General features: G+C 43.1%; 1 protein-coding gene across 1 annotated transcript; it reads left to right on the top strand.

Annotated features, from left to right (window-relative positions):
* Positions 1-10,260: 10,260 nt before the first annotated feature.
* LOC117451690 (H-2 class II histocompatibility antigen, A-U alpha chain-like) lies at positions 10,261-11,362 on the top strand. The gene is made up of 4 exons (XM_034090087.2): positions 10,261-10,342; positions 10,500-10,763; positions 10,850-11,131; positions 11,241-11,362. Exons 1-4 carry the CDS (start codon positions 10,261-10,263, stop codon positions 11,360-11,362), a joined length of 750 nt encoding a protein of 249 aa, XP_033945978.2.
* Positions 11,363-14,547: the final 3,185 nt, after the last annotated feature.

Genomic DNA, 14,547 nt, shown 5'->3' with positions numbered 1-14,547 from the left:
CTAAAGAACCGGCCCACACAGCCAGGGTTCCGGCCCCAGTTCTGGCCCCAGCAGCCATGGTTCCAGCCCCAGTTCTGGCCCCAGCAGCCATGGTTCCGGCCCCAGTTCTGGCCCCAGCAGCCATGGTTCAAGCCCCAGTTCCGGCCCCAGCAGCCATGGTTCCGGCCCCAGTTCTGGCCCCAGCAGCCATGGTTCGAGCCTCAGTCCTGGTCCCAGCAGCCATGGTTTCGACTCCAGCCCCTCGTCTCCGGCCGACGCCTGCTCCCCGTGTCCTGTCGGCGTACCGGCCGACTCCAGCACCTCGTCTCCTGTTGGCTGTCCGTCCGACGCCAGCTACCCGTGTCCTGTCGGCATACCGGCCGACACAAGTTTCTTCTCCAGTCTCCTCTCCTGGGCCTTCTCAAGTCTCCTCTCGAGCTACTTCTCGAGTCTCCTCTCGAGCTACTTCTCGAGTCTCCTCTCGAGCTACCTCTCGAGTCTCCTCTCGAGCTACCTCTCGAGTCACCTCTCAAGCCTCCTCTCGAGTCATCTCTCAAGTTTCCTCTCCAGTTCCCTCTCGAGTCCCCTTTCAAGTCACCCCTCCAGTTCCCTCTCGAGTCCCCTTTCAAGTCACCCCTCTCGAGTCCCCTCTTGAGTCATCTCTCAAGTCTCCTCTCGGGTCTCCTCTCGAGTTCCCTCTCGGGTCTCCTCTCGAATCCCCTTTCAAGACACTTCTCAAGTCACCTCTCAAGTATCCTCTCGAGTTCCCTCTCGGGTTCCCTCTCTGGTCTCTTCTCGAGTCCCCTCTCGAGTCTCCTCTCGACCCTCTCAAGTCACCTCTCAAGGTCCCTCTCAAGCCCTCTCTCGAGTTCCCACTCAAGTCCCTACTCAAGTACCGTTGGAGGTTCTGCTGGGGGTCCTGCCCACCCTTTGTCCTGTCCCGTTGGAGGTCCCGCCGTCTACTCTCCTGCCGGAGGTCCTGCCAGCTCCTTGTCCTGTCTCGTTGGAGGCCCCGCCGTCTACTCTCCTGCCGGGGGTCCTGCCAACCCTGTGTCCTGTCCCGTTGGAGGTTCCGCTGGGGATCCTGCCAGCACCTTGTCCTGTCCCGTTGGGGGTCCCGCCGACTACTCTCATGCCGGGGGTCCTGCCAACCCTATGTCCTGTCCCGTTGGAGGCCCCGCCGACTACTCTCCTGCCGGGGGTCCTGCCAACCCTGTGTCCTGTCCCGTTGGAGGCCCTGCCGACTACTCTCCTGCCCGGGGGTCCTGCCAACCCTATGTCCTGTCTCGTTGGAGGTCCCGTCGTCTACTCTCCTGCCGGGGGTCCTGCCAATCCTATGTCCTGTGCCGTTGGAGGCCCCGCCGACTACTCTCCTGCCGGGGGTCCTGCCAACCCTTTGTCCTGTCCCGTTGGAGGTCCCGCCGTCTACTCTCCTGCCGGGGGTCCTGCCAACCCTTTGTCCTGTCCCGTTGGAGGTTCCGCTGGGGATCCTGCCAGCACCTTGTCCTGTCCCGTTGGGGGTCCCGCCGACTACTCTCCTGCCGGGGGTCCTGCCAACCCTGTGTCCTGTCCCGTTGGAGGCCCCGCCGACTACCTCTCCTGCCGGGGGTCCTGCCAACCCTGTGTCCTGTCCCGTTGGAGGCCCCGCCGGCTACTTTCCTGCCGGGGGTCCTGCCAACCCTGTGTCCTGTCCCGTTGGAGGTCCCGCCGTCTACTCTCCTGCCGGGGGTCCTGCCAATCCTATGTCCTGTGCCGTTGGAGGCCTGTGCCTGTCCCTTGGAGGTCCCGCCGTCTACTCTCCTGCGGGTCCTGCCAATCCTATGTCCTGTGCCGTTGGAGGCCCCGCCGACTACTCTCCTGCCGGGGGTCCTGCCAACCCTTTGTCCTGTCCCGTTGGAGGTCCCGCCGTCTACTCTCCTGCCGGGGGTCCTGCCAACCCTTTGTCCTGTCCCGTTGGAGGTTCCTGCCAGCACCTTGTCCTGTCCCGTTGGGGGTCCCGCCGACTACTCTCCTGCCGGGGGTCCTGCCAACCCCATGTCCTGTTTCGTTGGAGGCCTCGACATCACATGTCTCGCCGGGGGTCCTGCCAACTCCTTGTCCTCTTCCGTGGGGAGTCTTGCCGACACCTGTTCCACCGGCTCTGGTTACTGTCCGGTCCCCTGAGAGCTGTGGTCTTCGCCCCTCCTCGAACTCTGCCTTGCCCCCGGGCCGTCCGCCCGAGAATCCCTTTTTGAACTCTGCCTTGCCCCCGGACCGTCCGCCCGAGATCCCTTCCTGGTCCTCTGCTGTGCCCCTGGGCGGTCAGCTCAGTCCCGTCCTCCTGACCCCCTCCACCCACCCTGGTGGCCTAGTGATACGAACTGATCCAATGCTGCTGTGAAAAAAAGAAGCTATATCCATGTTGGATAGAATGGATAGTTGGGTACTGTCATTTAAATAAAAATAATAACCTTAAGGGACAACTTGAATGCTTTTTTCATTTTTTTTCTCATAATGCATTGCATAAAGATCGGATCGGGAAAAATCGGTATCGGCAGATTGTCAAAATCAAATGATCGGAATCGGATCGGGAGCAAAAAAAGGTGATATGATGTTACTTGTGAAGGAAATATTGAATGAGATTTGTGCATGGAAGACTTTTAGTGATTTCTCTCTTTGTCTCCTTCAAGTAATTTCTTAGGAAGACACAGGTCAAAAGGTCCTTTGCCTTTCCTGTGGGGGGAGGGGTATAGGCACATGAGAAGTTGCCATACAAACAGTTTTGTTCCAGGGTCTGGTATTGATTACCAGAGGCAGGAAAATAGGCCACTCCTTATGGATATACAGACCATGTATTTTGTCTTATGTGTTCAGAGATTGCAAGGTTGCCCACATGAAAGTGTGACTATGCTGTGTAATCTCTCCCGGCCGTTGGATCTCTCAATAAATCCCAGTGTTTGACATTCAGAATTCCTGCTCCTCCCGTGTCTCTCTGAGTCCTGATTTCCATTGCAACAGAAGTTTCCCTTACAAATTGGCATCACGGAACAGGATACCAAAAGATCTTCAGAGGCTGGTAAGTCAATTTCTATTTTGGCTTGCCAGTATCTGTGGTTGACGGTATCATAAAATTACCTGTAAAAAAAAAAAACTGAGCTGCTGCAATTTTTTTCGTTTCTCTACTCTTTACATCTGGGGGTGTGACCAAATTTGGGTTCGGAGAGACTTTAAAGAAGGGCATCAGTAAAGTGAAGTTTCTGCATTAGAAGCAATGTGATAGATTTGTATTGAAACAAATCGCCGAATTCTGGAGGTCTCAGTGGTCAACTGGTTAAATTAACAGCAGAAATCGGCTCAAATCTGCCTGCAGCTGCTGCTGCTAGAAAGGGTGTGTGTGAATCCCCCCCCCCCCCCCCCCACTAAACGGAACGATTGGGCGTGATACGCGAGAATGTGGCATAGCGCTGTGTTTCATAACTGATTAGTTGTTGAATTTGGCTGTGGTTGGAAGACAGGGTACTGGATAAATAAAAGACTCTGCTCGCCGGACGGGACGAGCAAAGCACCACTAAATTAGCATAGTGGTTGTTGATTTGAGAATAAATTAGTTATTGCTCTTCAACAGATTGGAACAGCACATAGTCATTGTTTCCGCGATTATTGCCATTTTTTAACTAAAGAAAGTGGTTAAACGTGGTCTGGGAACGTCATATATGAATTGGTGAATATGAGTAAGAAGGAACTCATAATTAAACAGATATTTCCCTACCCCCTCTGAGACTCTCCCTAATTCGGACTAAATTGAGCGTAAGAATTTTCTGTCACGCTGGCGATTGTTGAGAGTTCATGTCTGTTTGTATAATTGTTTCGTGTTTGTTTGTCTACCCGCCGTCTTGTGCATGCTTTGTAACTAATAATAAATCGGTCCACAGCCAGGGTAAAATGAACTAAACTTTAGTTATCTCACCAAAAGTAAATGACTTGAGAAAAATAAATAAATAATATAAAGATGAAAAGCTAAAACAGCTCAATGTTGTATTATTTGTTTCATTTATTCTTAATCTATGTATTGTATGGTAATAATGAATAACAAAACTTAATGTATTGAACACATTCCGAAACAAAGAGGATAAGACAGAACCAGACTCAGACATGAGGACTGGCTTATCTATAGCCAGTTGAGAAGCACTTGAAATACTTGGCTCTATGAAACCTGATGTACTTTATGATTCTGTTTTCTTCATGTGTGTAATTAAACCCATGATATCGAAATCTCACTCCAGCCAGGTACCCAGAGTTGGCAACCTTGCCCACACCCCAATAATATTTGTATTGCAGATCTACATGAATCACACAAACGACCTATTTTGGATTCAAAAGGTGACAAGTTTGCATCCCTGCTTGTTATCCTTTCATTACAGAGCTGGAAGAATGGTGTATTGATTAGATTCTGATCCGTGCAAGTCCTATTTTAACTGACTTTAGTTCTAATATTAATGATAATTTGATTTCAACCCATAAGTAATTATTTAAATTAACTCAACATTTCACATGATGGATTAGTGTTCCACATTTTCCCACTAATGTGTTTTATGATTTAGCCAATGGTAAAGAGAGACATTGATGACCCTGTGTCCCTTTTTGTTGTCCATGGCCTCGGACGGCTTCACTAAAAGTCACCCAGCTCTGCCCTACTACAGTTCGGCTGAGTGCAGTCACAGAGATGCTATGCCTGCCCTACATGACATTAATGGTCTGGTCCGAGAATGGACACCATTTCCTGCACACAGAGAGAATGACATTCCTCAAACTGAACTCTACAAGCCGTTGATACTGTCTCACATGGGTCTGCTTCCCCCCCACCGAGCCATGAACTGAAAGCTTGACGTCTGCTCTGAACACTTGGAACTGTCACACCAGCACCAAACCCTTGGGTCAGTCAGATGAGACTAACGGCTTCACTTAGGGCATAAGGGTCAGAAATATGACTCTCGTTACCACGGAGTGGTTTGTTTGTTTTTTAAGGCTATCCATACTGCTATGCAGAGGATGCCTCTGGCCTGTAAGATTGGCAAGCTGTGAAAAGCCCCTACCATTTTGGTATAGGCCTGATGTCAGGGGCCTCTTACTGTATAGACCATGTTTCCACCTGGTGAAACTAGAGGCTGCACGGAGCTTAGGCTAAGAAATACAACCATTCTGTTCTGCTCTAACGATTCCATTTATAGATTCTATATCAAAATAGTTTGTTTTTATTGTTTCCAACGATAACGTCACCTTAAGTGGAGGAATGCAAACCTGTTTTCAAATGTAAGGTTTTGAATTTGTTTGACATTTCTCAGTAAATACACCCTCAGACGCCCACTATCATTCATGCTCCTTCAGTGGTAACTCAGATGTTAAGGGGGTTGAAGCTTTTCTTCCCAAATCAGAGATGCTTTGTTTTTTCAACAAAGGTGTGCATTTCCTGCATAATATATGTTTCTCACAATTGTTTTTGTTAGTTGCGCACAGCTGATACTGAGTTTTCTCGAGTGATGGATTATGACCTCTACCATGCTTACATGGACTCGTATGTTTTATTTCATATCTAACGGAAGTAAGAGAGAATAGAGAGAGATGTGAAAGAGATGGGAGATGAGGATGAGAGAGGGATGTGGAAGAGAGAACAGAGAGATGAGGATAAGAGAGGGATAGGAAAGAGAGAAGAGTTATTTGCAAGTTGCATGCTGATACTGAGTTTTCTCGATTAATAGCTTAAAGACAATACCATGTTTAAATAGACTCCTACGTTGTTATTACATTATGTGACATATGTAAGAAAAGGGAGGGGAGAGTCAATTATATTTGAGTAATTGATCTCATATTGAAACATTCATTTCTGAATGCTATTTTTGTAATTGAATGATAATGTGCTAATCCATTACCTTGAGTTGTCTTCACTCAGGAAAACATCCCTATCAAGTGTTAACCCAATAACTAGGACAGCTCTGAAGGCCAAGGGTCAGAGAGAGAGGATCACACCCTCTGGCTGCAGAGAGCACCCCCAGCCACGGGCAAGGAGGCACGAGGTCTTTCGAGATGAGAGGATTCTAATCTTCAACTTTCTGATGGGATGGGATGCTTCTTCATCTTTCTGCTCAGACAACTCTGCAGGACGAGCGATGGCTTCAGAGGCTCCATGTTTCTTGGAGGGGCAGATTTCTTCCTAAACATCTTCCATCACGGGTCGGGGCATCTGGATGTGCTACTTGGAATAGGCTCTGCTCTCAAGCAGATAGCAGAAGGAATGCAGGCAGATGAGCCTCTGTTTCACTGGGAAATCATAAAGTGCTCACTGAATGAGCTGCAAAAAGCAGAGCAATTGGGGGGGTTTGAAATATGGCGCTCTGGTGAAGAAGAGTTTTGAGCCAATCAGCACCTCAGTGCTAATCTACAGTATCAGGATGCCTTCACACACCAGACATTCTGTGTCATAAAGAAAGGAGGAGAACGAGTCAGGACGACATGTTTTTCTAGCTCTTGTACAAAGATAACATTTGAATTGAATGACCAGATGATTACAGATGTACAATTAATGATTGTTTTTATATTTCCGATGAACAGATATGTGTTAAATAGTGGTGACAAATATATTTTGTCAGATCAGATTACACTTTCACACTAAACAAAATAAATTAATTGATATTTTCAGATTGATAAGGTATTGAACAATAAGATATTTCTAATATTATAACAGACAATGTTACTATCCTTAATCATTACCAGGTAAAATGTACAACGAGGAAACCAGATTACCAGGTTCCCAATCCAGGTGCTACTGCATGCTAAATTTAGATAGAAAAACAAATGTTCTATCCACTCCACTTAAATACTCAGCAGGTGATGTAGATTTTTCAAAAAGGCCTTAATCACTCCTTTTAAACGAACTAAAACTAATTCTGCAGCAAGTTTAATGTTAGACTACGCACATGAACGCAATATTAGCAACTGTTTGCTGTGCCAAAATATGCCAGAATCTATGCATTCTCCTATGTTTAGCCCAATTCCTTTCACGAAAGCTGGTTTAGTGAGCTGGACATAGCATCCAGAATTAGCGATGAGGCTGAGGATTGGTACACCTTTTCCTACCCATAGACTCTGAGCAATCTTTACAGTACGAGGGCTTAGTCTCTCTCATTGTTGATACAGTAAATAAAATTACCTGCCTGACGGTTTCAAACGAATAGATGTTTTGATTTTTCCTTGAATAAAGAACAGATGTTTTGATTTTTCCTTCCTCAGGTTGTTACAATAAAATGTCTGACTTTTCCTTTTCAGATTTTGAACAAATGTATTTGAATAAAATGTATGTAGTAAAGTGCCTTACTCTTGAAATAAGCGTACTGAAGTAAACGTAATGTAATGTTAAAGATTGAGGACACTGTACCTTTACAGATTACAGATTGATCGATTCATCACTGTGAATTTATACCTTAACTGGGAATCTTAACTGGATCTCTCATAATTCTGATTTATACCTCAATTGGATTTCTTATAATCCTACATTCTAATTGTGTTTTAATAAGTAATTGCCTTGAAGTAAATCTTTAAGATGTAAGCTGATTTTGAATTTGTGTTTGATGAATGAGATTAACTGAGTGATAAATGATAAAAGATCTTGTTTTGAAACATATATTTTACTATTATATTTTTGTATTACATGTGTATTATTATTGTGCTTTTGACAAAAGAAATCAAACACTGAAGAGAGATGATTTTTCTATTGTGGTTGTCTGTATCAACCATTGTGATTGACTGTTTCAATCTTATTCTGCTTTTGATGTAATTAATGTAATGGGAATCCACACAACTCTGAGGACGTTTTATTTGATTTAAGTAGTGACTGAAATATTCTTAGACTAATGTTAATTGGTTATCAATAAATTGATAAAAGGGAGGATCTGTGAAGGAAATATTTAATGAGATCTGTGCATGGAAGACTTTTAGTGATTTCTCTCTTTGTCTCCTTCAAGTAATTTCTCAGGAAGACACAGGTCAAAAGGTCCTTTGCCTTTCCTGTGGGGGGAGGGGTATAGGCACATGAGAAGTTGCCATACAAACAGTTTTGTTCCAGGGTCTGGTATTGATTACCAGAGGCGGGAAAATAGGCCACGCCTTATGGATATACAGACCATGTATTTTGTCTTATGTGTTCAGAGATTGCAAGGTTGCCCACATGAAAGTGTGACTATGCTGTGTAATCTCTCCCGGCCGTTGGATCTCTCAATAAATCCCAGTGTTTGACATTCAGAATTCCTGCTCCTCCCGTGTCTCTCTGAGTCCTGATTTCCATTGCAACAGAAGTTTCCCTTACATTACTGAATGTCAACAAGTGGACTCCATTTATTCGTTAAATGGTCTGAATGAAGCTTTGAGTTTAAATTCTTTATAATTCATTTATTGCCATCTTTGTAATTACATTGTTTATTCAAACATTACCATGTAACATGCTGTCTGTAGAGTGCACTGTTATCTGTAACTTTGATATACATTAACAATATTATTGAAGTTTAAATAACACGCCTACTTTAAAAAATGTAATCAGGTAATCCTTTTCAGATCTCTTTGTGAGCTCCATGAATACAGAGGGTAGTATGTGAAGTGATGTACTTGGGCTGTTTTGCAGAAAACCTTTTAAGTATTTAACATTTTGAAAATGTTTTTCTCTTTTTGTTGCTTTTGTGAACTGTTACATTTCTCCAGTTTTATACTTCAGTACAACTTCAAGTACAACATTTCACAGGCAAATATTGTAATCTTGACTATTTATCTAACAGCCTTGGTTAGTATTTACTATATGGTTACATTTCACCAACAGTATTTAAGGTAGTTTAAACTAACCTTCTCCTTCCCCAAGGACAACATCTAAATGTGTTGCACTTTAATTCATATAAATATAATCACTCTTCTTTACTTCCTTGTGCTTTTAATTCGAGATCCTTTTACATCCCGATTTTAATTCCTCATTTCTCAGGTTTCACCATGAATATAATAAGCTTCCTTTCACTGTTATTTATTCTGCTGTTTTATTCAAGAGCTGGTAAGTAACATTATATCAAACCGTCATTTATCTTTTAAGTTTGTGTTTTTAAAAACTGAACAATTGTATGACAGACAGAGCCAAACCATTGCTACAACGTACAATGAGAATCCATAACTTATTATTGAAGTGACAAAGAAAAGGACATAAATGAACGCAGAATTCTACATTTTTTTAAATATTGTTGGCTTCATTTTATAGATGCTCTTTTTGGTCTTAGTGCCATTTACTTTACTTCTACTACAATCATTTATTTTATGTGTTTATGCTTTGTCAGATTGCATTGTCATGCCTTTTTCCTTATGTAGTTTTCCAGATGTTTTTGAGTAAACATTTAAGACGAAATGAACATCAGGAATACTTATACAGTAAATGTATGTATTTATACATATACAACATACTTACTTGTTTTTGTATTCTATATAGAGTGAGAATCACAACCTGACAAATTCCAAGGACCTCCCTCCTGCCAAACAAGATAGTCTATGTCAGCTTTAAAATAACACGGAGCCTCTCTATCCAGAATTCCTGTTTAATTACCTCTAATCCCTGTAATCGTTAGTGTGTGCATTTATCAACATGCTAGAAAACAGGCAGCCTCCCCCTCCTGCTCCCTTTTAAACACCTTCAGCGCCACCTGCAGCCCAATATTGGAGATTTCCTAAAACTTCTTGTGACATATGAAGAAGAAAAACCTGCCAGAGAAATATAGTAATACAATCATCTTGCCTGTTTATGTAATTCACTGTCAGGTTGCATTCTTCTACCATTTCTTATTTGGAAAACATCAAAGAAGGAATATACATTCCCTGTATGATACGAATAGAACATTTTGGACCCATTGTTAGTATGTCTGACTATAACTTAAGTAGTACACCACCTAGCCTTATTAGCAAAACAATGTTACCCATACAATTGATTTCAACGGTGTTGTGAATCACAGCATTATGTGATTTTATTATATCCAAGCTATTTGTACTGCTTATATACACTGTCATTCAAAACCTATGCCACATTTTGAGAACCTCCTCCCTGCCAAACAGGTTAGTCTGCTGTTTCCCGTCAACATTAAAATAACAAGGAACCTCTATAACCAGTGCTTCATATAGCTAGCTTCCGAATTCACTGATGCATGTTTAACCAAGGATTCAATTACAATCTTCCATTTCTTTATTTTGCACACAACCTCTTCATCTGTGAAGTTTAGACCGAGAGTCGCAATGATGAAGATCTGCAGCCAAGACGTGAAGCGCTCAGCTCTCATACTCCTGATGATCAACAGCTTCTGTGCCTTTTCACAAAGTAAGAATGAGTTTCAAACGTATTACTTTTATTATATTGCTCACTTCTGTAGAGAATGCAAGAAAGACAAACACAAACCAAATGCTGTATTTATTTACAATATGTCTATATCGATATTTTTGTAATTGTCCTTATTTCCCTTTTTGTTGTTTTTCAGTTCCTCATGACATTATCTATGTTGTTGGCTGCTTTGAAAACGGGACATCTGAAGTACAATATGAATTTGATTCTGAGGAGATGTTGTACATGGATTTTGACAAATCTGATATAGTTTACACTGTGCCCGGAATCTTTGTGGATGATCCAAGCACAATGTTTGATCATATGAATGTATTCACTAATGCTAATAAAGGCAAGAACCTGTGTGTAGCAATGCTTCAATACTTAAAAAATGAGGAGAACAATCCCCCAGAAGAAAAAGGTAAATTAATCTCAACATTTGTCTCTGTAGTGACATGATTGTTTAGATTCTTATGAAGGTTTTAAACTATCTTTTGACCCCTGAAGACCCCCCTGAGAGCGTCCTCTACCCTGCAGAAGAAGTTGAGTTTGGACGTGAAAACAGCCTCATCTGCTTTGTGAATAATTTCTACCCACCTGAGGTCAGGGTCAGGTGGACCAGGAATGGTGTTCAGGTGTCAGAGGGGGTGTCACTCAGCCGATATTTCCCCAATAAAGATCAAACCTTCCACCAGTTTTCTACCCTGACATTCACACCGAGGGAGGGGGACATTTACAGCTGCACTGTGGAGCACTCAGCCCTGGACATGCCTCAAACAACGATCTGGGGTGATAGTAATATCTGAGGAAGCCACATAAATATCAAAACAATACAATTATTTGCTATGAAATACTTATTTGTATCTAACGATACATTTTATGTCACGCTCCCCTACAGAACCTGACATCAGTCATCGCAGTCTGGGAGCAGATGTTTACTGTGGAGTGGGCCTCACTCTGGGCTTGTTGGGAGTCGCAGCCGGAACATTTTTAATGGTTAAGGGACACCATGGACACTAATTTCTCTGCTTTAGAGAGATTACACATACAATTATCATTACACATACTGCACATTACATACACACGATAATCTAGGAGTGTAGCATTTCTTCCTGTAAAATGTCCTCAACACACACAAAGAAGCAATAGAGTTCATGAACTGTGGGTGTCATTTACACATTTGAATACACTGTGCATATGCCAGATTATATTTAACTTTGTAGAGAGACTTTCTCACTTTTGAAAGGTGATACAACAGACTTCCTCATAATGAAAGCTTTAGCGCAAGTTCAATAAGGAAGACCTAACAATGAGTCACTTACACGTCACTCTATTGCTCCCTTCCCACTCATTAAATACGAGGGCGTCACCCCTCAGCAGCCAATTGCTGCACATGCTAAATTCCTTAAATGCCTGCTCTTCCTCCCTGTCAGTTGTCATTTCAGGTGACACGCAACCCGCCTCCACCCCTCTCGCTTCCTCCAGGACAAAGCTAAACCTTCCTTCTTCAGACCGGTCCCACCTACTTATCACCACCACCAGTGTCTAGACCCCGGGGATTTCATCGGAGCGGTTCTTTCCCTCCTGAATGATAATCCTGCAAACCGGGGCCTAATCGCCAAACACCATTCCATTCTCCTGTTGTATTATCATGGCAATCATTTCATTCATATGACGTGTAACAATAAATATGTATTCCTTACATCACGTCTCTCCGGTTTGAACTGAATTCATGAGCAATAAGAGAAAGCCTCACTTTGTCTGGTATGACCAATAGCTGTTGTTGTTGGCAAACACACTTTAAAATAGAGAGATGTATGTGATGTATGTGATATCACTGAATGTCAAGTGTTTTTGTTTCAGATTTGAAACAAGCTTGTGGTCTGAATAAGTTAAATTTCTTTATGATTCTTTTTTTTTATCTTTTTGCCTTCTTATTACATTGTTGGTTATTCAAATATGTGACATGCTGTTAGTATGGTTACCTGCTGTTTGTAACTTTAAGAAGAAGATATTTATTTTCTCTAATAAAACAGAACCATTGTGATAAACTGCATGAAGTTGTTTTGAGGTGCATGTTACGGTGGTGAGTGAAGCAAGCAGGACCCAAATGCAGATAACGCTGAAAAAAGCCTTTATTTCAAGGATAAAATAAAAATAACTTGGACAAAACAGAACTCTCACCGGTGAACTCATTCACAAACAAAAGACGAATGAACACTGAACACAGGAAAAGACGAGACTAAATACAGGGAGGGGTAATCACAAGACGAGAAACAGCCGGGCAGGGGAGGAGAAACACAAGGACAACAGGTGAACACAATCAGACAATTAGACACACCAGGGAAACTAACGACAGGAGGAAAAACACAGAAGAGGCTTCTCAATACTCAAATTGCCCCTCCTCGACTCCCCTCCTCGATACTTAGACCCGCCCACAGGAGATGCGAGCGGAGGACCGAGGAGGGGAACCGAGGAGAGAGGAGGGGAAGCAGCAGACGTTTAAAGAAATGAGAACTCCTCTCCTCTGAGCGGTCATATTAAAGCGACGTCCGTTCATTATTACGTGGCAACAGCTGCATCAGCTGGCGAGTGTTTTGTCATATTTTATAATCTCTGTTAGATCAGCTGAACATTGTTCCCCCACATATTTACTTTGAATTCATTGAGAGTGCGGTATAATGAGACAATAACAGGCTACAGATGCGGACACACACACAAATATATTTATATAAATAGGCTATATGCAATTTAAAGTATGAGAGCACTCTCATAATAACGAAACACTATCAGAGACTGGATATACCCCCCCCCCCCCCTCTCTGGTCGCTGAAATGGGGAATTGAAATTACGGGCCAAAAGTTGTATTTACAAGTATTAAAAGTAAGCAGAGGACACCAAACCAACTGAGACCTGTCTGTCCGCCGCATCTGCGCACTGTAGCCTACAACACACACCTACACACTGTACAACACGCACCTACACACTGTACAACACGCACCTACACACTGTACAACACACTGTACAACACGCACCTACACACTGTACAACACGCACCGACACTGTACCACACACACCTACAGCTCCTAAAGCATAATCAGGCTACAGCCGTTGTGTATTTTATTATGTGAAGCACTAAATGGTCTTAGAAAAATATCGACATTTCAGAGCCAATGTTCTGATTTCTCTCTCTTGGGGTTTTAACAATATTTGTTGACATTTACTATAGAATGTGGAGTTTAAGGGACAATTTGTTTCTATTGAAACACAGCCATGTGTATAGATGTATTATTGTTATCTTTAACAATATTTGATCATAACTTAAAGTTGCATATTCATTTATGAGAAGCTCCACGTTTTTCAAGTGAAGCTTATCAACCCCTGCTCCTCCCCCCTCTGTCTGTTACGTCTCCATAGGACTGATTTGTTTACTTCCATATCATAATGACATCAATATGTAAAACTTGGCTAGGACACCAAACCAACTGAGACCTGTCTGTCCGCGCAGATGCGGCGGACAGACAGGTCTACCATATATGGTAGATATGTCAACCATATGGTAGATATCTACTAAACTAAAGCAAATAAACAGAGTAGGTCTGTTATACTGAGTGATATATATTTTACACACTGCTCTGCTTTCTGCAGGGCCTCACAGCTGTTCTCACTGTAAACATCGCGTTGCGATGAGAGCAGTTTCTAAAATAATATCCAGGGGATGCATGCAGAGCTGTCATTGGCTGAGATAAGTCCGGCCGTGCGTCACGCCTCCACCGTTCCCGGAAATGCATCCGCGGAGGAGCCGTGGAGGAACCATCAGTGTATCCTCGGTTATAGCTCCTCCAGAGAGCCTCCTCGACGCTCGATCCTCGGTCCTCGGTGTGCATTTAGAGAAATGAGACGTCCTTCAAAATGGCACGCTGAAATTCATTTCCGGGTCACTACTGGAGGACCGAGGAGTCGAGGAGGGGAAATTTGAGTATTGAGAGGGACCAGACAATACACAAGGGAGACAGGGAGAACCGAACAGCAAAATAAACCCAAACCTAGACATACAAAACTAAAAACGTGACATATCATGAGAATCCTGACAGTGCATTAATTAAAAAAACTGTGTGAACTGATACAACTTTAAGTACTACATTTCAGAGGCAAATATTGCCTACTGTTTACTCCACATTCTGACGGTAACATTTCACTGACAC

The sequence above is a fragment of the Pseudochaenichthys georgianus genome, chromosome 8, assembly GCF_902827115.2.
Source record: "Pseudochaenichthys georgianus chromosome 8, fPseGeo1.2, whole genome shotgun sequence".
Classification (NCBI taxonomy): Eukaryota; Metazoa; Chordata; class Actinopteri; order Perciformes; family Channichthyidae; genus Pseudochaenichthys; species Pseudochaenichthys georgianus.
Note: the sequence above shows the minus strand (reverse complement) of the source record. Positions and strands in the feature narration are given on the sequence as shown.